At 37.5% G+C, this 27,116-nt stretch overlaps 1 protein-coding gene across 4 annotated transcripts in view; it reads left to right on the forward strand.

The window, feature by feature from the left end:
- The window catches only part of LOC144644227 (uncharacterized), a 35,182-nt gene extending 10,570 nt beyond the window's left edge, over positions 1-24,612 (forward strand). The window contains exons 1-18 of one of the 4 annotated variants that reach the window (XM_078503665.1): positions 1,785-1,932; positions 7,214-7,572; positions 10,249-10,413; positions 11,136-11,243; positions 11,355-11,480; positions 14,509-14,605; positions 15,437-15,655; positions 15,946-16,325; positions 16,773-16,940; positions 17,711-17,821; positions 18,024-18,140; positions 18,482-18,572; positions 19,187-19,561; positions 20,389-20,499; positions 20,909-21,019; positions 21,470-21,580; positions 23,327-23,418; positions 23,866-24,612. In XM_078503665.1, coding sequence (XP_078359791.1) covers positions 1,854-1,932; positions 7,214-7,572; positions 10,249-10,413; positions 11,136-11,243; positions 11,355-11,480; positions 14,509-14,605; positions 15,437-15,655; positions 15,946-16,325; positions 16,773-16,940; positions 17,711-17,821; positions 18,024-18,140; positions 18,482-18,572; positions 19,187-19,561; positions 20,389-20,499; positions 20,909-21,019; positions 21,470-21,580; positions 23,327-23,418; positions 23,866-24,498 — 3,453 coding nt within the window. In that variant the 5' untranslated portion in view covers positions 1,785-1,853 and the 3' untranslated portion in view covers positions 24,499-24,612. Of the gene's footprint in view, positions 1-1,784; positions 1,933-6,825; positions 6,957-7,213; positions 7,573-10,248; positions 10,414-11,135; positions 11,244-11,354; positions 11,481-14,508; positions 14,606-15,436; positions 15,656-15,945; positions 16,326-16,772; positions 16,941-17,710; positions 17,822-18,023; positions 18,141-18,481; positions 18,573-19,186; positions 19,562-20,388; positions 20,500-20,908; positions 21,020-21,469; positions 21,581-23,326; positions 23,419-23,865 lie in introns of those variants that run through there. The other 3 variants (XM_078503666.1, XM_078503668.1, XM_078503667.1) reach the window with 3 other exon arrangements.
- Positions 24,613-27,116: the final 2,504 nt, after the last annotated feature.

Consider the following 27,116-nt stretch of genomic DNA (forward strand, 5'->3'; position numbering starts at 1 on the left):
AATGTGAGATGACTAAGTGTCGCATGAAACAAGTATTTCCGCGTACCCCGCTAATAAATTAAAAACATTCGGGCTTCTCAGCCAACGCGGTTAAGATTGAGGTCTGTATTTAGTAATGTTCATAAAGTTCATTTTGAAAACTAATTCTCCCGATAGTATTGATTTAATTTCGACGAGCTTCTGAAGCGGAAGATGGCGTTTCGTAACGGACAACGTGTCATCACCCTCCCACGTCGACTGAGTAGCAGGGTTTTGGTGTCAGAAACCTAGATTAAAACCACATATTTTTCCCCAATGCGCAAGAATTGCTCAAGATAAAAAAATTCTATTAACCTCTATTCTTTTTACCTTGTCAGCCGAGTATTTATTGCCGTCCGCGCTGATTCCGAGGGCTATCCACTATAATTCCTTCAGCCGGTGAATTCAAGAGTAAGACTAATACTAAAGATTGATTCTTTTCTCCGTATTTTAATTCGAAGTCGAAAATTAGCCGCGCTAAAAAGCTGTAGCCATATCCTGGAATACAAAACCTAAGAGCGCTCTGTGTCGAATAAAAAAAACGAGTAATGATTTTGTCATCGCTTTTTACAGTTTAAGTCGCACCTTTCATTTTGTCCATTATTTAATTGAAAAATCGAATAAAACGGCCAGTAACAGGTTCTGTTATTTGCAAGATTCGCAGATATTTAAATCCATGGCTTTTTCAACAATTCAAGATTCCGCTGTGTGGTTTAATTTTGACGATTTGATTACATGCGTCTGGTTTCAGATGCCGAGATTTCGAAATTTTGCATGCCAAGACTCATTCTTTATTTGGTGTTGCTTGTCCTACCTTACCCCACATTGATTTAACAACAAACATTTAATCACAACTACCTCAAATTGTCCGCTTGGAGATGTGACTTCGGTCACCAGAAAGTGATGGAATAAAGATCAGTTAACTTTCACCTGCGCGCCTCAAAATATAGCATGCGAATTGAGCCTCCTCTCACTGTTCCCAGCCGGCTTCGAGCGAGAGCGTGCTAGGCGCCAAACCGACGATAAAAGGTGGCTTTATTTACAAGCTACTGAAAGTTCTGTTGTCGAAATTTCAACTTCAGTCAGAATCAAGGTGATTTGAGTCTCAACAAGGTCATCTAAATTAGGAGATAACGATAACTTTGTATATGAACTGTTTTCAGGAAAGAAAAACAGTTGTAGGAAAGTGGCGGTTTGTTAAGATTCCACTGAATTTTATGGAATAAAAAGAGTATTTTACCCCGGGTATTTTACATGCGTAAAGAATAAGACGGCTATTTAGTAACAAAGTCAAAAGCTAACTTATAAAACAGAGAGAATATAAAGACATATTTTTTTTTATTTGCGAGAAAGAAAACAGAAAGTTATGCAAATTATTTCTTATCGAACTGTCACTCAATACAACACCTTCTTTTCTTTTTTATCGCTCATGCAGAGCGAGCCTTGTTCCTTGAAGTCAAAACAAAAGTTTGCCAGCCTCGCAAAGGTTCCGTGAAAAACAAATACTAGGCAAGATAAGTTTGAAAGACTGTTCAAAATTATTTTAGTTATGAGAATTAGGAAGGCTCTTAGGATCCTTTTGTAAACCATGGCTAGTTTCGTGCAATGTTCGACAAAAGCTGAGTTGTCGATAAAAATAACAACGTGAAGTTGAAAAACAAATTGATTGTTCTCAAGCACTTCCGTCTTTCGGTTCTCGTTCTAACTTGTTCATTAAACACATAAATTACGTTGCTTTAACGTCCTTGTTTAGTAGCAGTGAAGACGCCACGTTTAACACTCTACTTTCGAGTTAAATCAGCTCCTTCTCTTGGAAAACCAACTGAATCTCCTTCATGGAGGTACCGATAGTGTCAAGGATGAAATATTTTGTTTCTCTGATGTTCTTCCTCGGTTGCCTTACTGCGTCATCAGGTAACTTAACGGCTTAATTTTTGTCTATGCGATAAAATGTTATTCCAGCCTTCCTCGCCCGTTTTGGTCAGACAAATTCTACCTCTGCAAATTATTGTAGTTAACTTAATTTCCAAAATCAGATCAGTATAAAACGTCCACTCTTCCTCCATTTCCTATAATTTCAAAAAATAGGTCACCAAGGGTGACATGAGTCTAATGCCGTATGGCATAGTGATACAGATTGCGCGGTTTTCGTAAGCCGGTTAAAATTGGTTAGAGGTTTGTGTTCGGGAGTTTAATTTAAAATGCTTATAGCAAGCTAGGGGCATCGTGGATGATTATGGATGAAAACGAAACAGTCATAAATGTTATATGCTTCACAAAATTTAAAGTATGAACAGGAGTTGATGTTACTTCTTCCGTATTGTCCGTAAAAGCAGAAACGATTAAACATTTGGACAAGATTGCGTGACGATTTACAAAAAGCATGTTCATTACAACAAGGGTTGAAGAACTTCACATCGTTTTCTTTCAGATTTTTCACCATTTTGATGATGACTCTTGAAACAGATTTTGCAATAAAAGCACTTGAAATAGTGACTGTTACTCCATTGTACTGTAAGCACTTAGTGACAGATTTTCCTAAAAACGGGTGTAAATGCTCACGTCAATATAATGATGACCTTTTGAACGCTGGAAACTAGGCAATTATTATCGAGCTACCATACACAGGAGCGAAGACTGTTTATCATGATGTACAAATTTCGCGAATCATCACTTCCATATCAATGTAACCATTTTATGATTTTTCTAGCTGTAAGAAGAACTTAAGATCTCTGAGAGTCGTAAAAGCATGAAATTCGATTTCAGTGTATGGCAAAGGCCGGGACAGTGTAATACTGCAAAGCGGCCAAACAAACGCATTTTGATTTAGTCGCGTAACTTGATTTACATTTATCCATGTACATCTTTTATTTTTGAAGGTTTTTGTTTGCACTGTAAAGAAAAAATTGGTCAAAATTCGAATGACTTAAATACAAAATACGAGGTAAAGTTTTCTATTTTTTAAAACAAAATAAATATTTGGTCGCATTGTGTAAATAAACGCGAGTCGCCGTCGAAATATTTTTTCTCAAAGACGTCTTGTTTTTTAAGCAAGACGAAAACACAAGTGCTTAACTGAACTGAAAACGAAGATTTATTTTCACAAAAAGCTTACAAATGTCTTAACTGGAAAATTATTACGTCCTGTTCAAGTGTTGAATAATCGTGACTTGAGAAAGAACTTTTAATTATGCGTGGGAACACGTGTCGCTGATTGGCTGTTTTTAATTGAAACTAATCGTGCGTGTCCGTACGGAGTCCGTTCTTGCAGCTGATCATTGTTTTCTACATTACAGCGAACGATTATCGATCCCGAACCATTCCCTTGGGATTGCTAACAGCTTTTTTCATATAACAAAGAGTCTAATGCGCATGCGCAAAGCGCACGCAAGCATTAGACTCAAAAAACAGAAATCTTCAGCTTATGTCGCAAATAGTTAGCCAGCTAATGTGCATACTGACAAACGCAAAAAGTACGTACGATTTCGCAAGCACAATGGTAACTAAAATTCTAGACTATTGACAAAATTTTTTCTAAAAGTAAAAATTTTGATCGCCATTTTAAAATATTGTTTTGCCAGAGCGCAATATTCGGCTTTATTCCCGCACAATCCTTTTTTGTTCTACTTTACAGATAGGCCCTATAGCATTGTTTTCAACTACACTCAACAAGTGAACTTATCTGGTAGAGTAAACGTCCTTATCTCCCGAAACTTACTTGATACCAAAAATGTAAAATGAACGCTGTAAAAAGTGACTAGTTAAAACCATGATCACGGATTACACCCTGGTTTCAAAATCCATTAGGGAGGAGCAAACTCTTTACCCTGTTGCGCGTAGATTGCAGCAACAAACGAAGCAAGTCAAAAATCGCAGTTAAAAGTTTGTCAACAAAATAACACAGTACGAATTACACGTTTGAATCAAAATCTAAAACGTTTTCCTAAACCATATCTAGATTAGTCTCTGTCATCTTACTATATACATTGAGAAAATACAAGCAACTTCGTCAACTTATTTGGATAATTTTCCTTTTCGTTTTCCTTCAGTTGTGCCACAAATTCAAGCAACATTGTTAAAAAATGACCGGGCAGTTAAAACCTTAATATCATTTAAGCGTGTTCAGGATGTATATGAAAAAAAAAAAAAAAAAACAGGACTAAAATTTAACGATAATCAAGAAGATTTCGCTAAAAAGAACCATAAAGAAGTGGAATTTTACATCGTTTTAAGTTTTAGTTGCCTGTTGTTAATTTTCCAAAAACTAAGTGAGATGTAGATAAACAAAGCACACATCAACTCCTAAACAGAGAAAACTTTTGATTACGTTTAAAAACTCTTGTAGTGAGTGAATTAAATAGTTTTAAATTTGTCCCAAGTACAAAATCTTTTGCCTCAGATTTCATATTTTACTTAATTTAGGGCTTATGATATGGACTGTAAGAAAATGACCATCTTTTATTATTGACCATCTTGTTATTATAAGATGAGTAAGTAGTTTTTAGACTAAGACTAAAATTCCACACTGTAAAATATAATTAAATTACCTGTCATATTGTTCAATACCGATGGAAACCATGGGAAAAACAAAAAACCCACAGTTGGCGCAATCTTGGAAAGTTGTTCTTTTTTCGCAAAAAAGAAGGCTGGTATTGTTGAAAAGATTATTTAACAAAAATTGACCGCTTTTTTGTACTTGAACGAAACTTTTTAAAAATCTTTATCAAATTACAAAAAATTATGATAGTGCCAGTTAAAGCCAAAGAAGGAAAATGTAATGCAACCAAAAGTATTTTCAGCTGAAGGTGTTACTTCACATAACAATTTCCATTACTGTTTCACACCTTCTTTTTAATATGTACATGAATACCTGAAATAATTTCGTGAGAAAAAAGTTCAGTTAAAGTTTTCCAAAAAAATGTTAACTGGCTCTAGATCACCGTCAATACCCTACCAGTACATAACAGTGGATATAGTTTCAAATGTTATGTTTCTTAGCTTTAAAGTTTTTTGTCCTAAAATTCACAGCGAAGGATTTTAAGGTGAAGAATATGCCCCTCACTTAACCTAGCTGATCAAACTCTATATTCTCAGGACTCATGATTTAGATTTGTTTTTTTCTCAATTCAATTCTTCACTGATTTTTTTAACCACATTTTAACATCACGCATACAGCTTACGTTAAATCACTTCCATTGACTTCATCTTGGTTATATTACTTCCTTTTTGGATGACATATTTTTCACTTGATCTGCTGAACAGATATTATACAACTATAATTTCGTTCTTGAAGTTTTTCAACGAAGGAAAGATAAACAAGGAAATTACAAGAATATTAGGATAAGGAGTGAAAACTATCTTTCAGTTTAAGTCGAAGGTTTCTTTGCGAGAGTTTGGCAGTTAGTCATTATTGAGGGTGATTGCCACAATTTGAAACCACAAATTAAACTACCTATTTATGATGGAGTTTTGGTTCTTTTCAGTGAACACAATAATGTCAATGATTCATTATCTCGCGCGCAAAATATTTATACAGAGTGGAAATTATGTCAGCGCGACCCAAGGGGCTAAAATAGATCAGTCTTGTGTGCAAAGTGCGTTTCAAAATAGCTAAGAAACGGGTTTCATCTGCATTAGGTTGAGGCCAGTTTGATATGCGCTTGCGGAAACTGTGATTGACAAAGACCTAGTGATTAACGAATCGTTTCTACGTCACCCGAGCAAAAATACCCCACTAAAGCAGATGGGACAAGTCAGTTGTTTTGCTGTCATACGCGCGAAAATCCCGTGTAAATCCCCAACACGTAAATTCCTCTCGCACTCAGCCCGATTTATTAACGACCGACTTGGAACAAGTAAAGTCTATGTCAAGTGTTTTCCTCTGTTAATAAACCTCTGTTGTTGTTGTAGCAGATCCCGCCAGTAGGAGATAAGGAAAAAACAACAAAGATACAGTTAGCGGAGTTATGTACCCAGAAAACAATATGTTAAAAAAAAAAAAAAAAAAAAAAAAATACTCGTATCCTGTTTTCTTAATCAAGCAAGGGGGGCGCAAGTCTGCCGATGCATGATAGAAAAATCCAGTACACGCCGGACCACTTACAAATTCAATTTTTAGGGGTGGCAAGGAAAAGACCCGGTGATTGCATGTCCTAGCAGTTCATTCATTTTCAAAAGTTTTTTGTACTTTCCACCGCCTTTTATGCTCCTTGACGAAATGCGTGTATTCTCCTAAATTCTCCAATCCCAGAAAAAAAATAAGGATTATGTTTTCTTTCGTTAATGTCTGAAAGTGGTTTTCTATAAGAGAAACATTCTGATCAAAAGTATAAATAAGTGATGAACAAATGATGTTGAAGATAAACCTGAGGTCAATTGTTTTTTGGGTTGTTTTCATTTTAGGTATGCCATTCATGCATGGACCTGCTCCAAGTGCATTTCCCTAAATATAGATTATCGAGCCAAGGGGTAACAACATTTTACAACAAGAAAAACAAATTATTTAACTTAAAATGATTACAAGTCAAAACAGTCGAAATAAACTTATCACAAGTTTAAAATGCTTTGCAAATGTAACTTACGTGGTTTAATAGTCTAACTGATACAATTTGTCGGGGCATACTCGACATGTGCATAAAATCTGGAACGTGTTAGAACTCATGCCTTATACACTTCAAGCTTTCTTGGTGCTTTTTACCTTTTATGTCTCGATGAAAAGCGATATTCTCTTAAACTCCTAACCGGAAAAGTAAAAATAATATTTTCTTTCGTCAATTTCTGAGACAGGAATTAAACATTCGTAGCAAGTACAAATGACACTATTTAAACATTTGTTAAAGCAGTCTCAGTGTGGTGTCTCTGCAAAATGAAGGTGTTCCCAGGTGCACAACTGTTGGTTGTGCTTTTGGTTTTGTGCAAACTTTCGTTTCTGGCTAAAGGTAAGGGCGTTTTATTAAACATATGAAACGAATTCGCTGCACCATACGGGGGTGCCACAGTGACAAAAGTTGTTGAAACAATAACAAGAACAAAGTGGAGAAAATTTTAAAATTGTGAAAGTACAACAAGTGATGTTGAAATTTTTGATAGTAGACCTAGGCTACCTAAACGATCTGATAAATGCAATGCCTTCCTTTTTACGGGGTATAGAGCGCTATAGCACTGAATCGTATATACTTTTCATTTCATGTTCTAGGGCAAGTTCTGGTCCAAAACGGAAGGGTCAACTTCACGGTGGCATATCCAGACTTGCTTTATTGCACAACCGTTCAATACCCCCGTGCATTTTCTAGCTCTATAAATGTACGTGTGCTTGCATCCATCAGCCATGGAAAACAGTCTGTCAGTGTTCATGATTCAGCAGTTGTGTGGACGTCAGACGTAACACAGAGCAGTTTCCGTGTATGTGTGTTGGAGTCGGGACTTGGTACAAATGGATCCTCTGTCGTCAACTGGATTGCGTTTAGAGGCACGCCCAGTGCAATGCTGGACGGCACCGCCTCCTTCAGTACATTCACTAGCGGGACAAAATGTGAAAGAGTCAACTTTGCACAGGTATGGCTGTAATACATTATACCAATATATGTTGAAATTTTCCAATATGGTCATGATACAAGAAATTTATCAGTATTTATAAGAAAATGCCATCCCCGTTTTAAACGCTGTGCCTGTTTTATTTGATGTGTGTCTATTGCGTGAGTCGATTAACTCCAAAGAAACAGCAGAAAGCAAGGAAGGTGTTAAAAAGCAATCGGAGAAACGTCTGATTTGTTTTAAGAGAGCCACAGCTGCAAAATTTGCTTGTTTTTTTTTTTTTTTCTGGCACTTGAACATTCTGAGTAAGATAATCACTCTCCGGCAGTTAGTTATTGCTAGAACGAAGTTTCGTAAGACACAATTAAATTATCGGCAGAATATGCCATGAAGTGGTGAGTCAGATCATGTGCAAACATATGAACAGCAATAAACGAATCAATTTGCGAGGACCACAGGTTTGATGTCACCCTTCTAACCTTACCTCACCTAGCGTGAGTAAATACACGTTTCCCGTCGCACGGTTTTGAACAACCGATATACCGACAAATTGCATGTAATTTTTCTTTAATATGAAAATCTTGACAAATCGTACGTTCAAAATATTTTTCAATCGGCTCACGAAGACTGAATTCAAATATGAAGCGAAGAAGCCTGAGTACTTGAAGTTTAAATCAGTGAGCGGAATCCGTTTATTTTGCCATGTTCCAAGAGCTTAGATAATGATTCAGCGCGTCTTCAAGAGTTTCGCGATGTAAAAAAGAAATTGGTTTAATAGTTTCAAACAATTCTTTATTGAATTATTACACCTACTTTAAAGCGGGAGGTGAATAGGTTGGCGGATCGACGGATGTGGTCTTAAAAAGCGCACGGATTGTGGATTATGTTTTTGCCGAGTATATTGAGCAGATTCATGGATTTCGAAAATACAGCGGATTACGGATTAGTACAAAATTTTGGCCCGGATTCCGGATTCTTCATGTCAGGAAGTTCGGATCGTTCGGATTCGCCCCCCTCTTTCTAGCACGGATCGTTTTGACTTAGTAAAGAAGTTTAGGTTCTTTCAAACTTTAAATGAGGTTTTGTCACGTCCAAAGTCTTTGGTTGATCGATATCTGTTGGCTTTTTGTTATTGTACAAATCGAGTTGATTTCAGCTCTCCTCTCGACAATGGGTTGTGTCATAACATTGTCAAACTACTACTGATAACGTTGACAATGTTTCAAGAGAATTTATAATCATTTAGAGAACCGAAAAAAAAACTAAGGTCAATTTGTTAAACTAACACTGCAGATACTCAAGTATTTTGTTTCGTTTGAATTTGGTTGTTGCTATACTCGTGCACACGATCACGTTTTTCTCTTGCAGAGGATGGAAATGAATACAAAACGGTTTTTTAGCCCTCATAAAAATAGAATTTCATCAAAGAAAGTACACGTTTTCAGTCGCTTTCTATATTTAGCCAATTCAAGCATGGGCAAGAATGATTGCTTACTGAATAGTAGCAAAACAATCTTATAATAAAAAATTCGCTTTTTAAATGCCGAAATGTTTGTTGTTATACCACCAACTGATGTTTTCTTTTGGACGAGGACGTAGCACGTAACGCGAGTCAAAATTGTAACCTAGCTCCACTGAGGGCAACAACAGTTTGAACCTTGGACTTGCATGTGATCAGATCGTGCGGCTCGAAACCACGGCATGAACGCGAAGCAGGAAGGAGGGTGAAGAGGGGGGCGGGGGGGGGGGGGGGATTTGGGGAATAGCAACTTCCCGTACTCTTAAATGAAATCTAAACGATGTCCTCACAACTTGCAAAGCAATCACCGAGACGGTAATCAGCTGATATCTCTAGGGCGCATGAGCAGATCCTCTCATTCTGAACTTGCCAAAACAATTTTAACAACAACAATAACATAGCGGCTATTGTTCCTGCTCTATTGTCTCGGGGTTCTTTGTTGACTTTAGCGACGATAGTTCTGGCCCCTTTAAAATTGATCGCTGAATCCGCGGCATCGTTATCGTGGTTGCTATAACTTCCATTTGGCGGGAAAAGATGGCTTGCTGCATCACTGTAGAAAAACCGCTGACGAAACGTGAACCGATCGCGTTGCAAGTTGTGAAAACATTGTTATTCGGCTATCCCCCCACTGACGCGAAGTAATTCGAAGTTGTGGACAAAAGCAAGCTTTTATTTATTGTTTTGTTTGTACTGGAGGGTTAAGTGGAAAAACAAAAATTATTTGTACACACAAAAATTTAATTTGACTCAAAAAAGAATATTTCTCACTGTAAACTCGAAAGCTCAGAGCGTCGCGTAGTGTTAACAATTTCAATGAATAAATTCATGTCGTTTTCAGTCGAATAAAACACGGCTAATATTTTTCAGTTTTCAGTTTTCCCCCTCGACCCTCAATGAGGCTCTCGGAGGAAATAAAGCTCACTGTTCCCCAGTCATTTTAATGACTTAAAAGTGCTTATTGATGATATGTCATAAACTTGTAATGTCCTGCTAGCTATGTGCTTAAATGTTATACATTATTATCTTTACTGGTGTCACATGCGGAATTGCCAGATAGATTTTTTTCTTTTAGTTCTTTTTCGGGCTTTGACGCGTAGAGTTAAACTAACGGCTCTACAGTTTTACACTGACCAGTAAATCTGACATCGTAGAAAATTCTTCGTTATCCTTTGCAGCGCTTTTCTTCTGTTCCTAAAGTTCTCGCCACAGTACGCCACTCAATCAGCAACAGGCCACAGGACGCCATGAATATCTGGATAGAAGAGCTGAAGGAAGACTATTTCAGAATTTGCCTTCGAGAAGTGAAAACATTTGACGGCAAGCATCAGAATACAGAAGTGGTACGTTTACAAAGAAAACTTTCTTTTATATCACATACAAGGGAAATATTTCTTTTATTGGAGCATAGTAGCGCCATTACGGAAGTCAGATACACAATACATAAAAATAATCTGCGCATTCTTTTTTTATAAAAAGGTAATAGTCGCTGATACCGTTTACCGTGGCAGTAAGCCTTGCCTGACCGTCTGTGCTTACATTGTGAATGGTTTGAACCCAGCTGGACTATCAGCAATTCGTATAGTGTGTTTGCTTGGGTGAGAGAGTAGTTTTGAAAAGGACTTTTGTTGGTGACTGACGTTTCGACAACCTGAGCGAAAGTAATCTTTAGTCAAGTGAAAAGGTTTCATACATATACATATATCTTATTATCCACTCCCCTCGGGGATTTTCAGGGATAATTTTACAATACTGGTTGGGGGACTTTACCAGAATGCTTATCGCTTGACTTGACGATCTGAAATACGTGAAACATGTTTGTACCGAACAGTGTTGCACACTTCAACAGTTTATATTTTTGCTGCCATCTGGCTAAGTGATGCCTCAAAGAATTTCTTCATAGAATTCTTCGTGGTTATTCTGCAAAGGCAGACGGGATAATCGATAAGAGACAAAAAACACCGATGAAAATATTACGCAATCAGTCTCAGCCAAATTCACTACCGAAGAATATGGGATAAACAAAAAAATTTAATCACCCCGGAATTTTGAATTACTTTTTCAGGACTGGCTGGCATTCACACGAGAAGGCTTTCAACTAACATTTCAAGGAAAACTACAATTTGAAAATGGTGGGGCGCCTCTGGAACAAGACAATTTTGCCTTCTGCAAGGTAACTTTTTTCACTAGTGTTGAACATGGCAAGCGATTGTTACACAAAAATATCAGTACCTTGCATGCCGTCCAGTCTGAAATCTGATCTTCATTTGTACTTTCTTGACAGGTACACAATTTTACTGAAGAGTTTTATGCACCTCCTGTTGTCATGGTAACAGCCAATCACCTTTATGATAGCAAGAACGTGTATTCTGTCAAGCCAGAGAACAATGTCCTTAACACTTGGATAGAGGTAAGTTGCTCTCCTTTTCCAGTCTGTAGTTTGCGTTAAAGTGATCTTTGCAGTCGTAAACCATCATATGTAGCAGTTGCAATAAAATTTCATGAAAAATTGACGATTCAATCGGATTCGAACCAATGACTACACCTGTGATGTTTGTAATTGGTCAATGTAAATGTTGTGTTTTAGTTTAAATTCTATTTTTCATTGTCTCATATTCATTATCATAGCCTTAAACAAAGGGAAATAAAAATCAAACTGATTTTAAACCAAAGATAAATTTTAACCACAACATAAAGCACATTTTGAAAGTGTTTTAAAATCATATATTACTCAATTACCATTGAAATATATTTTATTCAGTTTTATTGAGACAAAGAATATACGGTCAAGTTACATCACAAATAATAAATAAATACCTAGCAATACACGACATACATTACGTTTTCTTAGCTTACTTCTATCTTTTGCAATATTTTTTGGGTTAATTTTATGCAATATTAAGATAATAAACAAGATATTTTAATCTCAGTCTTGTGATCTTGTGAAATTGTGAAATTGGGTCCCATTTCTTTTCATTAGTTTTGGCCTTGTTTTCTATTTTATTGATTTGTCAGTTCATATAATTTATTGTAAAAAGTGAGTTTCTGCTTGCATAGCCAAATATAATATTTAGGAAATACAGCAGAAATTAATTTGAAGTTAGTATTTCGATGTATCTGGGTTTAAGCCTAACGCTGTGTCAAGTTTCTTTTTCAACTGTTTTGCATGACTGCAGCCATAAGAAAAGAATGATCCAGAAGGACAGAATTTACGGACATTACCAAAACGTAGTATACAAAACAGATGTATAAGTGTTTCTGTCTCTCTTTGACAGAAGGTACATTTCTCGTTATTAACGAGTCCAATTTTTTTAGAAAGACGTTGGTCAATAGTCTTCTATGTGAAAAAAGATTAAAACTGAAGGCTACGAGTTTTGACATACCTTTTGGTCAATGAAGGCGTTTGTACTGTCGTGAATTGTAATAACGTCGTGAATTGTAATAGCTGTCGTAAATTGCAATAAAAGTTGTCGTGATTTGTAATAGCTGTCGTAAATTGTAATAACAGTTGTCGTAAATTGTAATAACGCACCTATCGCAAATTGTAATAACATACTGCCGTAATTTGTAATACTCTGAGCTGTCGTAAATTGTAATAGCACATTGCCGTGTTTTGTAATAATTCTATAAAATGCAGGTCCGTAACCAGACCTTTGCCATAGACGAGGCAAGATCTTGCTAGTAGGTTTTAGGGACATGCCCTCCAGAAAATTTGAAATCTAGAAGCTATGAATCTCTTTCAGAGACATTTTTCATGAGGTATTTCTTGAGAAAACTCAATTTTGTTCAACTGGGGATTATTTTCCCAACAAAAAATATTTTGTTTTTAATTTTGGGTAAAAATTTAGACGAGGCAAGTGCCTCGTCTTGCCTCTTGCTAGTTACAGCCCTGAAATGAGAATTAGAAAATCAATCATTGAGAAGTCTCACTTTCGTTATCTATAAGGAATAACAGTTAAAGAACGCGTGGCATAAATTTGTTTTACTGCTTGATATCGTCATGAGGGCTATCCAACATTATTTAGCCTGCGAGCAGGCTCCCGTTCTGATCGGCAAGCGAAGCGAGCCGAGAAGGGTCTTTCTTCCAGCTTTCTTTTCGCCCCATCCTCGATCGGAGAGCCTGCTCACAGGCTAAACATTATTAATCTTCTCGCCAGAACAAATTTGCAGCAAAGCACATAAAGGGAAACGTGAGTTTTCATTGTGATTTCTCTAGTCGGTCCTTAACGAGTCATTGGTCTTTATTTTTTAAGGTGGATAATGGGTTTCAAATATTATCTTCTTTTTTGAATGATTGTCTAGTGTAAAGTCACTCCCTTTTTTATCTTCCTTTGGTTTCTTTCATTCTTTAAAGGGACTGCCAAATACTTGCTATGAAACTTTTATGTTTGCAAAGCAAATACTCCTTTGCATCCAAATGACAAAACCTTATCTTCTGATTGCAACCACATTTGTCTCCCAGGTGTTATAATTTAAAGTGTAACAAGCAAACGAGGCTAACTTTGAAAACTGTTCAGCCCAACAATATTTCAAAAACCCATATTGCAATCCGATTCAATCTTTGTCACTTTTGTCCATCCGTACCTTCTTTTGTATTTGTTGTGTTATTGGCGGAAATGTTCCTTCACTGTTTTAGGGGGTCATTATTATATTTCACCGAATTTGATGGTCATTTCCGATGCCTAATTCTGGCTAAAATCTGTGACATAGTCCCTTAAAATCAAAATGAGCTAAATTAGAGTGATTTCACTAAACCCGTGAAATAGTTATTACACTTTTTGATACTATAAGACACTTATTCCATTGTTTTCTTTTGTTTATTTTTTACCATTAGGTACTGACTGGTACTGAGATAGTGTTTCACGGGTTAAATGAAATCACTATAATGCACATTTTTATTTAAAAAAATGCCGGAACCTCTTACTGACTCCCTTCGGTGTGAAATGCTTGCCATCAATAGATTAACAGATTTCCAGAGTTAAATGGCAAAATAAAATATGATAATACTGGTTATTACAAAACACGACAATGTGCTATTACAATTTACGACAGCTCAGAGTATTACAATTTACGGCAGCATGTTATTACAATTTGCGATAGGTGCATTATTACAAATTACGACAATTGTTATTACAATTTACGACAGCTATTACACTTCACGACAACTGTTATTACAATTTACGACAGGTATTACAATTCACGACGCTTATTACAATTCACGACAGTACAGGCGTTCCTTTCATTTCCCATTTTTATTTACCATTTGTTATAGTCGTTGACAAGCAGTAGACGTGAAACTCGACGTCGAGGAAAAGCTAAGGATACTTATTGTTGAGTTTTACGACATTTTTTCACGAATTTCTTTAAAAACATATAGTCAGAAAGACTCACTATTTAATATTTTTTTTTAATCTGAGTTGCTCTTTGTCTGACAACAGGAAATCACTATTTCCTATTTTCGTGTGTGCGTAAAAGACTTGGCAGGAATGGAGAGTCAGCATGATCCTGTTACTGTTGATTATGCAGTTATTGGAGGTAAATAAATCAATAACAGACTTGAACACGTGGGATATAGCTATAATAAATGAAGGAAACGTAAATGGGCCATGGGGCAAGTTGAATTAAGGGGAAAGGTATATGAAAAAAAATGTTTATTTTATAAAATAACTGCAGGACTAACTTCATGAAAATATTTTACCGCGAAGGTGGTCACGGGAGCGAGAGTAGGCCTTTCTCGATTATGCTAGTAAAACTGGCATTTAATGCTACTAGAAATTCTCGCATAAAGCCCAAAAAATGCTAAAATAATGCCTGATTTCCTTAAAAAATGCCACTTGATTTCCAAAAAATGCTTTATTTTATTTCAAACAAAACGTACAAACTTTCACATTATATGCTCATATCAACAACAGGTGATACTTAATAATTGTTTGTTTATAAAAATAAAAAATAAAAATAAATATTTATTTTTTTAAAAAGAAATAAAAAATAAAAAAACACACAAGCAAGTAACACAACACAAGTACACAAGTAACACAACGCACAAACAGTCGAAACAGACAGAAAACAATCAAATTATGTAATCAAAATTGTGAAACTCTAGGATTATTTATCCTTCTGAGTTCTGAGTGCTGAAAATCTGGATCACAGTCATGAAAAGTGACAGAAAATGCTAGCAATTCTTTTTTGAAGAAAAAACGAAAAAAATGCTCGTTTTCCCAAAAAATGCCGAAAAAAAATGCTAGCATAATCGAGAAAGGCCTAAGCGAGAGACAACTAAGTTGTAAAAAGATGCACTTATTCTTGTACTGATTTATTGAAGATACAGAAAGCGGTTTCATGTTTTGTTCATATTCTTTTTCACAGATCTTGATCCATGCATCAACATTTCCTGTAACTACTTCGCTGTTTGTAAGGCGTTTGGGCCCAGGGATGCGCGGTGTATATGTGTGGATAACTGTCCGTCATACGAAGAGCCTGTGTGTTCCTCTAATGGAACCACATACGACAACGAGTGTGTGTTCCAGCGAGAAATGTGCCATCTGAAAGCTAACTTCACTCTTTATCATCCGGGTGACTGCATAGGTAATCTGAGTGAAATCTACACCGTAGTTAAGTTATAAAGATGAAGCACCATCGTCTATGGTTACTAAACTGTTACATGAGATGTAGAGCAAAAAAAATCTCACAGGCCGTGCAAAACTAAGGTGTTTTCTCTTTTGAGACAAACGCTTGGAGTCTTATTTCTACATTTTTTCGTAACACATACAGTCTTTATAATTATTTTTAGTAATGAAGTATAACAGTAGGGAAGTAAGGGTGTTGTCTAATAATTTTTACTGTTCAACCATTTTTCTCGGTACTTTCATTTCAAGGATTCCCCTCCCAGAAAGGTCGCCATCGTCTCCATCGCACCCCAAGCTGGGCTGAAGCAGTTTGTGAACAAGTTCCACTGGCTCCTTACGTCTTCTATCCTGATAAACCGGTTCACATACAAGTTTCTGTCAATCACGTCAACTTCTCAGACCCCAGCTATGTTCACGAAGCCGTGGTGCCCTGGGTTGAAGAAATCAGGGAAAATAATTTTACAGTTTGCGTCACACAGGCCGGGAGAAATGAGAAGAAAAATGGACAAGCGTTTGCCACAGTTGACTTTTTAGCATACCAGGGGGCCCCTGACGGGGGAGTGTCGGGTGAAATGGACATGCCGACTTGGTGGACTGGGACGAACTGTCGTACAGTATTACTGCCTCCGGTGAGAAAATTGATGAGTTTGATTACACCAATCAAAAATGTTTGTGTTATTTGAAGGAATAGTTGTTTTTATTAAACAAAAAATGACTATTAACATCAGTGTATTGTTCAGCTTACCCTGGGTGCTAGGGAATTTTATGGCAAGGTGTTTTATCTCAAAAAAACAACAATCGTACCAAAAGAAAAATCAGCTGGATTCTAGCGCAGACTTGAGATTACGTCAGTTGGAGGCAGTGAACCTATCAGTGTTTACATCCTTTAAGAATTGGTTACAGAAGTGACTTATTACGTGGAAATCATTGCTGGTTTTAAGCTTGCAAATAACATGTGCAGGTCTGGCTGGGAACACCATATATAGCACATCATATATAATGCCAATATTGCTATCTCTTTATCCCCCTGTGACCATTTACTGACAATTTAGTTTTTTTAATTTTATTTTTTGCAGAGAAAGTTTAAATCAGCACCCACTGTACTTGTGTCAGCGGAGCATGAAAGGCGTGGTGTAAGGCACGATGCCTCCTCTGTGTGGGTAGAAGATTTGACAACAACATCCTTCAAGATCTGCATCAGAGAATTACAGAACTTTGATGGAATTCACCAAAGCATCCATATTGTAAGCAAACTTCTGTCATTCATGATTTTAACCGCATCTATTATAATTTCAGTATAGAATATGTGTTTTTAGCTCCGTGAGAAGGGCAATGAAAAAGTTGTTAACATCCCGATCCGTCCAACAACTGAAATAAATAGAACAGAACTGCTCCTATGTTTTCTTATAAGCTAGATTTGTTGTCATCCTTTTTTATTCGCCTAACAAATAGTTTGAAACATGCACTTTTTCTGTTCGCGTGACATATAGTTTGAAACATGCGTGTAATCATGGCGAACATATTTGGTTTGGAACTTTAATTTCCCGCGTGAAAATCTACTCTTTGGAGCCAAAAAGTACCGCGTCACTACTGGTTGTATCCATGAATGAATCTCTTGTTTTTCACAATAAAATATATTCTTTATGTTGTCGTATTCTCCGACAAGCTTTCAGCTCATTTTTTTCCCCAGATAGTATGTACACAGTATAGTCGGTGTTAGAAACTGAAATAAGTGGGACAGAATGAAACAGATTAAAGACGCAAATGGCTTTCAGATTCATTAGATAGTCCACTGGTGAAATCAATTTTTACAAAAGGAAATGAAATTACTTAACTGAAATTCAGATCTTTTATGTTTATCAGTTATAGACAAATTTTGCGTACATACCCAGAAGCGTAACGAGGAACTTATAAACTGCTTAAGAGCCACCTGTTTTGAGCTTTTCTTCCTTGGCTAGATTTTCGCATTATGGTGCTCGTGATAACCTGATAAAAAAACCTTGGTTTTATTTAGGACTGGATGGCATTTGAAGAGCTTCATCGACCTCTGTTCAGGGAGCACGGATCTATACACTTTGCCAACGGAAACAGGCCATCCAAAAAATTCAACTATGCTTTTTGTGAGGTATGTTTATATCACTTTACGTTGTTTTTACTCGCTTGCTCATTTCCTCTCATACTCACATTCTCACCACTTTCCCATTCACTACCCCTTTCCCCAGTTTGCTCCGTTTGAAATCATATTTTTGGAAAAATAAAGAGACAGATTCATTCCAAAACCATTTCTTAATAAAAAATATTTTTTTCTTTACAATTCCTTTTATTAGGATGTTGTCTTTAAGAAGCATTATAACGACTCTCCAGCAGCACTGGTGTCTGCAAACCATTCAACAAACGGAGGAAACCTTAACCCCATTTACAACTCCATATCAGCTTGGTTTGAGGTCAGATATCTATTCTTATAGCAACTACGTGCAATGTATTGAAGTAACCCGTAATTTAGGTACATGCAAGACTTCAAAGAATCACAAATGTAATGCCGTAATCATTAGGTAAAGGTGGTCAAAGGTGATTCAGTCAACTGACAGGTTGAAGCAAAAAATTTAATCAGTAGATAGTAACGAAGTGCAAAGCGCTACAACTGTAATGTTAAATGACACCATTTTATTTTTTTTTATCATTAATCATGCTGCTATTTAATTATATGTTTTGATAACGTTCCTTTTGTCAGTTTTTGAATTGATGGTTTCAAGGGGCTAATATCGACTCTTTATTTTCGTTGCAGTATATAAACAAGACTGGCTTTAGAGCATGCGTGAAGGAGTTGTTTGTGAACCAGCATGACCCTCTGTCAGTCTCATATGCAGTCATGCCAGGTGGGATGTAAAGAAGTGATAAATGTCATGTAAGAAGTAGTTTGTTTTGTTCCGCTAAGCCTGGTTTGCACGTACGACGCAAGCGTAAGGATATAAGTATAAAAACAAGACAGGTTATTGCATTCCGAACGCAGTGACTGTCATAAACACAGGCACTAGAAAGGAAAATCTTTTTTCGTGTGGTTGCGATTATGCTCGAGTCACTGCGTCGTCCGTGTAAACCGGAATAACAAAAACCCAACCATTTCTTTATCGATTGGCAGCTTCTGAAGACTGGTTTAGGGGTACAACGTAAACAGATGAAAATTTAATGTCACCGTGACTGCGCTTGCATGTATCGCCCAGCGCTTATGCTTGTCGCACCTGTCGACACTGTTAAACCTATACTTATACTTGCAATTATTTCCATGCTTGCGTCGAACACGTAAACCAGACTTCACCAAGGCTAAAGTTTGCAAGGTTTAAGTCTGCGTTTGCATACCTACCTAGAAAAGAACAGCTTTGTAATTCATATATAAAAGAAGAGACTTTCTTTGGCATTGATTAATAGCTCTATAAACATTTAAACTTCAAGTGAAAGTTCAATTTTACATTTTCGTTTTATATTCACAAAGATGTGTGTCAGCCGGGCTGGAGTTTCTACAATGGTTCCTGTTACTACACCAGTGAAACATGTGAGACATGGTCCAACGCAAGCACAATCTGCAGAGGCATGGGGGCTAATCTACCCGCTATTGAAAGTCAGCAAGAGAACGTGTATATTCAGCACAGGCACAATGGTGACAAGGCGTGGATTGGTTTGAATGACATTGCAACAGAAGGGCTCTTCACATGGGTGGATGGAAGCCCTGATAAATTCCGCTACTGGGCGGAAAAACAACCGAACAACTTTAGGGGAGAGGACTGCGTGCACACACTTGGTCCTAGACATGGATACACGTGGAATGACGTGGATTGTGATGCATGCCATCAGTATACGTGCAAAAAAGGTGTAAAACAGTCTTCATGATCGTCGTTTTTCGCACGTTTATAGTAAAAAAGGAAACTGGCTATTCAGAAAAAAACAGGCGGTCTGGATTTGACGCCCAGCATATGCAAACAAGACACATTGCTAAATTTTCAGTCGACAGTAATTCCAGCTATTAACGTCACAGAACGTCTTGCGTCATCTTGTTTTTGATTTCAATTAACAGTTATCCGCCTCAGGCTCAGTGAATCTCGGCGAATATTCCCCGAGACGAAGTCGTTGGTGACTAATGAGCATTGCTACGAATCATCTTGAAATGAGTAGCTCCGCTTTGAAGGCAACTGAATAATTTTTGGTGAATCGATCTGTCACTGAGTTTCTCAAGGCCGCGTGCGATCTACAAAACCACCGTGTTAATCAGTTCTAATGCCTCGAGCACCATTTCTTGAAAATATTTTCGGTCCAAAAGCCTTAAAAGTCAATTTTCAAAATTCCCCATGTTTTGAATAGTAAGAACTTAGAGTGATTTCTTTCGAATAAACTAAAATTTCATACAGCAGATACCGCCATGTTTACTTGCCTGGATGGCAAAGGAGGTGCGGTTTAGAAACGAAGCCTTGAAATGCTATATTCACCGCCTAGCGCGATGGAAATAGCGTCATCACTCGAGTTTCTCGACCAATCAGAATGTCTCATTCTTATATTCACCTTTGGAAATTATACTAACATTGAATATTGTACTTTTTTGAAGCCAGATTTTTTCTATTTCGCCTTGAAAACTGATCCACTTTGATGTTGTAAACTATACTACCTTGACGCTAATCAACCTCAAACTTTGCGTCTTCACAGATTATGACGAATGTACCAGTACTCCGTGTTTGAATGGAGGTACTTGCAAAAATGGTAAAAGGACGTTTAGTTGCACATGTCCACCAACCCACAAAGGAAGTTTGTGTGAAGGTGAGATTCACCTATTGCTGTCTATGCCTGTCCAATATTGGGCGCGGGGTTCAGAAACTTTTCACTGAGTCAACCATTTTACGCAGCTGTCGCCAGAAGTAGATAAAGATCAATTTTCAATGATGAAAAAAAAAAAAATAACTGTGTGCTTAACAATACTTAATACTGCGCTCACCAAACCCCCTTTCAATCCTCCTATTGCTAGGCTATTTGTCTTCTCAGTTAACTGATTTTGGGTTGGAAACAGGTAGTGACATTTTCAAAAGATTATTGCCTTGTAATGCAGGGCGAATTCCTATAGTTGTAAAGACCAAAAAGAGATATAAGCGTTCGAGAATCCAATATAATACTTGGGTTGAAGACTCTTTTCTTGTAGTTTATGATTTTTATATTATTTTTTTTTACGCAGAGTTTGACGAATGTTCCAGCAGTCCATGTCTGAATGGTGGAACTTGTACTGATGGAATTAATAACTTTACGTGTTCTTGTCCGTCGCCATTTTTTGGACGTCGGTGTGAAGGTTAGGTGCCATCTTTACTACAGTGTTACTGTTTAAAAAAATATGCCTTCACTTTAAGTACAGCCTCTTTAATTTATTCTTGTTGAAGGTTCCTGACACTGAGTGGTTAGAAGAATTACATGAAAAGGCTTTCTGAGTTCTGTACAAGCAGCGTATTTAGACAGCCAAGCCCCAGGGTGCAATCCTTGCAGGATTTTGTCTACTGTCCTTTAGAAACAAAAGAATGAAGAGGAAAAATGTCTTGTAAAAACAAAAAAGAAACAATAAAAATACAAACAGTGGCGTTTAAATGAAAGCAAAGATCAAGACCAAGAAGTATCAGTAACTTGTAATTGTGGATTCATGATGCAGTTCAAAGAAAGATAGGGATACACTCATTCCATGTTTAACCGAGGTCTGCTACATTTCCAGACAAAACGCTGGACTAAAAATCTTTTTTCTTGCATTTAGAAACGGATGAATGTCAGTCCAATCCATGTCAAAATGGCGGAACATGTGTAGATGGTGTGTACAACTTTACCTGCGTGTGCCCAAGCTATTATGCTGGACCAGAATGTGAAGGTAAGAAAAATATCACTAAGAATATCCATGCTCTCTCCTGCATTTCAATTATCCAACAGATATAAACTCTTTAAGCAAGCACTGAAGATTTGCCATCAGCTTTGTGTGACTTGCAAACAGCTTTATATGTCTCGCTAGATTTGGTTGGCGTGGTGGACTAAAGCTCAGAGGTGTTTAGGCTAGACGGAAACATGATTAGTCTGATCACGAATGAAACATTTTTCGTTATGAAAAGTGTTCACATCAGGCAGTGCATTGCGCGAATCCGCTGATTGAAACCACATGATTATTCTGATGATTATTCTTATGGTGGACATGCGGAGAGGAGGCGAGTGCCTGAAAGCTCCAAAATTGGGCCTAACATGAAACCAAATTCTATTTAAAATATGGACTGATACAACATGAATTATCAGCGATGGGTAGAAAGCAGAATATTTGGGAGAACATCGCCACGAAAGTTTACGTCGGCGGATACAAGCACACAAACAATTCTTCTTGTACCGAAGATAGCGCAAATTCTGACAATTATGTATCCTTAACCCTCGGACGTACAAGCCAACTCACACCCCCACCATCGTACAAGGGGGGGTGGATGGAACCCCTCCCCGGAGTTTTCGTTATATTAAGGCGTAGCGAAATTATTTTGAACTGAGAAGAAAGCCCTTAGCTTACTCTACAAGATGACATAATTTTAATTGGCTGTGACGTCATATGACGTCACGTGACGTCATTAGAGCCGCCATCTTGGATTTCAACATTTTCTTAGAAAGTCAGAAAATAACGGAAATTGATGCAAAATCAAGCCAGAATGCTTACGGAATGTAAAAATAAACACATCTTGCACTTCTGTTTTAAAAAACTGGAAAAAATAAAGAAAAATAGTAAAAATGACGATTTTTGGCAAGACATGCTTGTATTTATGACGTTGCCATGGCAACGTCAAACACCATGGACACATGGTTAACATATCAAAATTTCCGCAAAGGATGAATGAACAGCTACTGAAAGTTTCAGCATTGTTGAGTAAATCGTTTTTTCAAAATTTGGATAAAACCTTATGGGGGGGTTGCATCCACCCCCCCCCCCCCCCTTGTACGTCCGAGGGTTAATTGCTAAACGCTTGAAAGCGCTTTTCCTCCGAAGGGCTTGAAAATTGACACAAAACCAAAGAATTGATGAAAATTTTTATTGTAATTTCGAGCTACATTTTTCGGTTAAAGTATAGAAGATTTATGCAAGTACATATACCTTAAAACCGCGCATAACATACACCAGCATGAAACGTGTTTGAAACTGACACCTAATGTGAACAATGCATTACAAGCATGTTTAGGTGAAACATGTTTCGTTAAAACATGTTTAATTTATTCTAAATATATTTCGGGTTTGATGTGAACACAGCTTAGGCCCAGGCCAAACGTTGAACTTCACATGAATCGAACCTAATGCAAATTACCAAAATCTATTGTTTTTGGTCATTTGCATTAGTTTCGACTCGTGCGAAGTTCGACGTTTGACCTGGGCCTTATGTGTTCGGAATGTCTATCTAGCCCGGCTGGGGAGTGTTAATAAAATTTGTATTTACTGTATTGCATTGTATTTCATTGCATTGCATTGCATTGCAATGTATTGCATTGCATTGTATTGTATCTAGATACCACGTCGCAGGTTCGTTCAAATTTAACTTGAACTGCAAAACAGTCAATCCTTATTCTATGTTATTTATTTATATTCCTCTTACTCAAGTATCACCTGCCACATCCTGTAAGAACCATTACACGTCAGGACTGAACTCAAGTGAAACCTACTACCTGAGTGTATCGGGGCATTCTTTCCAGGTAAAAATAAATATTTCTTTTACTTATTTAGATTTCATTTTTTTATCAGCGCTACTGTTAATCAACAATAATAGTTCCAACATAAAGTTGTCTTCTGTTTGGAATGGATACACTTCGAGGCGCGACTTGGTACAGGTGTAGTTATATTCTTAGTATGGCAGTTGAAGTATCAGCGTTTTATTGCCGAGCTCGAGGATTATATAGAAACACTATGGTAGTGAAAAGTTACGCAGGACGTAATTAATATCCATATCTATCATATATTATAATCTCTTTTTATTTGCAGTTTAATTGATTACTTAACCTGAGCACATAAACTTATTCATCAATGAACATGAATTGAACAACGCGTTACTACATTCTATACTATAAATTACTATAACTTGTACAGTGTATCGAGTTGACCGCGACTGATGGTACTTACTGTTTAAGCTTTGGTGCTGTTAGGTATACTGTGACATGTCCTCTAACGGTGGTGGTTGGACTCTCATCTCACGTTTCTCGAATGCTGACAGTGCAAACTGGATGCAGTCTAGCGGCAGCTGGTGGTATGACCGCACATCCGCTTACGGCAGCGTTACCAGCACATCAGATAACTACGACATGATATCACCTGCATTCTGGCTTGTCACAGGCAATTATATCAAAATAACCCGGAGTGATGACAGCTCTAACACAGCCTTGTTATACACCAGAAGCTGCACTGGCGGGAAAACCTTCAGAAGCTTTATAACAAGTTTTGGCAACTTTAGGCACGGTACTTCATGGAACAGCGGCGCATGCCGAGGATCCTGCTACGTGTACTATGGGGGGAGTTATTCATCCACAGTGGGCTTCGGTAAAGCGCAATGTAGCAGCAACCTTAAAAGTAGTAATTACCTGTCATTCTGGTGTGCCTGGCCTGGAGACGCATCCGTGATGATGATTGGTGGAGGAGGTGATTCTTGCGATAGATCAGATCATGGCATTGGTATCACAGAGAATGGTAACGCTGTATTCGGCCACACCAGCTGTCATGGAGACTTCGGAGATCACTGCACTAATCCTTCCAGTTATTCCCTGAATATGTGGATAAAGTAGCTTTGTTAGCCCAACAGTTATAACATTCTTTTTATACGCTAAAACACGCTAAAGAATCTAGTGTAATTCTAAATATATACTAAGGGATATTTTAAGAGAATATTTTCTTAATTTAATCAAATAAATATTGCTAATAGAAATAGCCTTAGAAACAAAAGTTCGTTCCAATTCTGGTGCACGTCGTTAATTCCGGACACCGATAGAGATAGCTTAGACTACGTTCATTTTCTTTGGAAATATTTCGGAGTTTTTTCCTTATCCGGCATATTTGGGTATTCGTTAAGTGACCTATGTTCACTTCAGTCTTAATGTATCAGTCAATTCTAAGCGAGATCATCCCCCCGGCCAAACCCCCGGACATTTGCCTTTTTTTTTTTAAATGTCTGATCAAATTCCCCACTATGTGGGCCAGTTGAACGGTCAAATGCGCCACCAGTCGGGGCTGAAATGTCATTGTGAGTCGGTTTTCTCGTTGAATCGCGGTCGTTTTGCCTACGAGTACGAGCGGATTCGCTAACGACCAGTTACCTTTTCGTTAACACTTGGTCTAAACGGACACTCCTGCCCTATTTATCGGCCAATTTTAATAGGAAAAGATAGATACGTTGAAACTAGGTACTTTACATTAACGTAACCAAATACTAACTTCACGTGCTAGAGCTCGCTAGCGTTTTATAGTTTATGACACATTTTGCCAACGGTCAAATGCCCGACCATCCGGGCGCGGGCTTTTGTTCGATCAAAATCCCCACTACCTGGGCCTCTGTAGCGGTCAAATGCCCGGGGCTTGCCCGGGGGGGGGATGATCTCGCTTGGAATATTGACTGATACATAAGTTTGGTGATGGGGAAATTATACTACAAAACAAGGCGTCGAGCGTTCAGTGATACAAACACCAAAATTTGCTAGTTTTGTATGTCAAAAGCGCATTAAACAAGACGTTCCGATACATAAGAGGTCTGCCCTGGCCATTCTCAGTCCCATTTTCAGTCAACTGTCAAAGCGTAAACAGATGCAAACAACCTGAAACTTTTCCATGTTTCAATTTTGCTAAGAACGTTCTGTTAAGACAATACGCAAGTTATGTCATATTTTGGTCCATGGTATATTTTGGTTTCATGAGATTTTCAAGCATGCCGTTTAGTTAGCAGGACGCTTGATTCTACATCCTGTTATTTACTGCAAAAGTAGAGATTTGATTTGTGAAATATGAACAGTACGAAGCATCCCTTTAAAAGCAGAACTTCTTGTTTTAGCAAAAATACTTCCTGCTCTCTCTTTGTATACAAATACCTTATTGTTACCTATTTTCGCGGGAACTTAATTTCGCGAAAATGGAACGGGCATATTTTGCGGGACTTTAACGTTATTTTGCGGGACTTTAACGTTAACGTTAAAAATAATTTTCGCGGGTCTTTAATTCCGCGATTTTTTGAAAATGGCGAAAATTGCGAAAATTAAGTCCCGCGAAAATAAGTAACAATAAAGTAACTTCGTTTCTTTTGAATGGTTTACTTTAAGCTGGTGGGAGTTCGCCCGGCCTCAAGAGTCCTCATGGGCCGATAAGGATAAGTAGTGGGAGTTTGCACTTTTCGCACTATTTACCCCAGGCAATAATATTTCTTAAAAACTTGTTTTCCTAGTTTTAGCACTTTCTGAGTTGTTTTGCCAAGTAAACAAACTGGTCTAATTTAACCTTTTTGTTTCCGAATTTTCCAACAGCTGAAGTATTTTGCAAATCGCATTAAATGACGTTAGGCGGTCCAAAAAATAGATAGATAGTTTATTGAAGCTTAAAATTTACAGCTGAGAAGCTGAATTAGATTAAGTCTCAGTAATTCAATAACGAATAGTACAAGCCGTTGAGCTGATTAATTTATATCGAGTCGTAACCTCCTTGAGCGTGATACCAATAAACTTAAGCCTTACGACGCTAAAGAGAAGCGTGTTTTTTTAATAGGAGAATGCATAGGGAAGGGGTGGTTGTTGTGACACTTTTACCCGTATATACTACTCTTAACTTCTCCAGCCCACTGTTCACCTTTGCCTCACATTGCTCACTTCATGCCTGAGAAAGATTATATAGATAGTAAAAGCTAGAGAGTAGGTCCCCCCTGGGCCTCTCGCCATGTTTACGGATCTTACACAAATGAAAACCCGACAAAATTGACATTAATCGTGTTTTAATTTGATTTTTCACTGTGGTTGTGCTGTGCCAAAGCCCTTAAGTCAATAAGGTAAATCAACCGAATTGGCGAATCTGAAAAGCTGACATTAGAGCATCAACGTTTTGTTAGAGCACAAATGCAGTCATGTGTGTGGCACTGTATAAAAAGGAATTACATTCATTGATAGAATTGAAGAATCATCACAAAAGAAACGAATAAGTTAGTAAGTAAATGAGAAGCCTTTGCTGACACCACAGTTTCTCATTAATAGTTAACAATTCAATTATTGAATCGTTTTATTTTTTAAAATCCCTTTCTTTCTTTTTATACCATACTTTATCGAGGGCCAGGACTTTCAGTTTTTTCGTTGTCAGAGGATACTCCAAGTAAGATCTACTACCCTGGCCACAGCTATCACAGAAGACCGCACAGTAGTAAAACAAAGGCAGC

Source organism: Oculina patagonica, chromosome 2 (assembly GCF_052425735.1).
Source record: "Oculina patagonica isolate OP01 chromosome 2, crgOcupat, whole genome shotgun sequence".
Lineage (NCBI taxonomy): Eukaryota > Metazoa > Cnidaria > Anthozoa > Scleractinia > Oculinidae > Oculina > Oculina patagonica.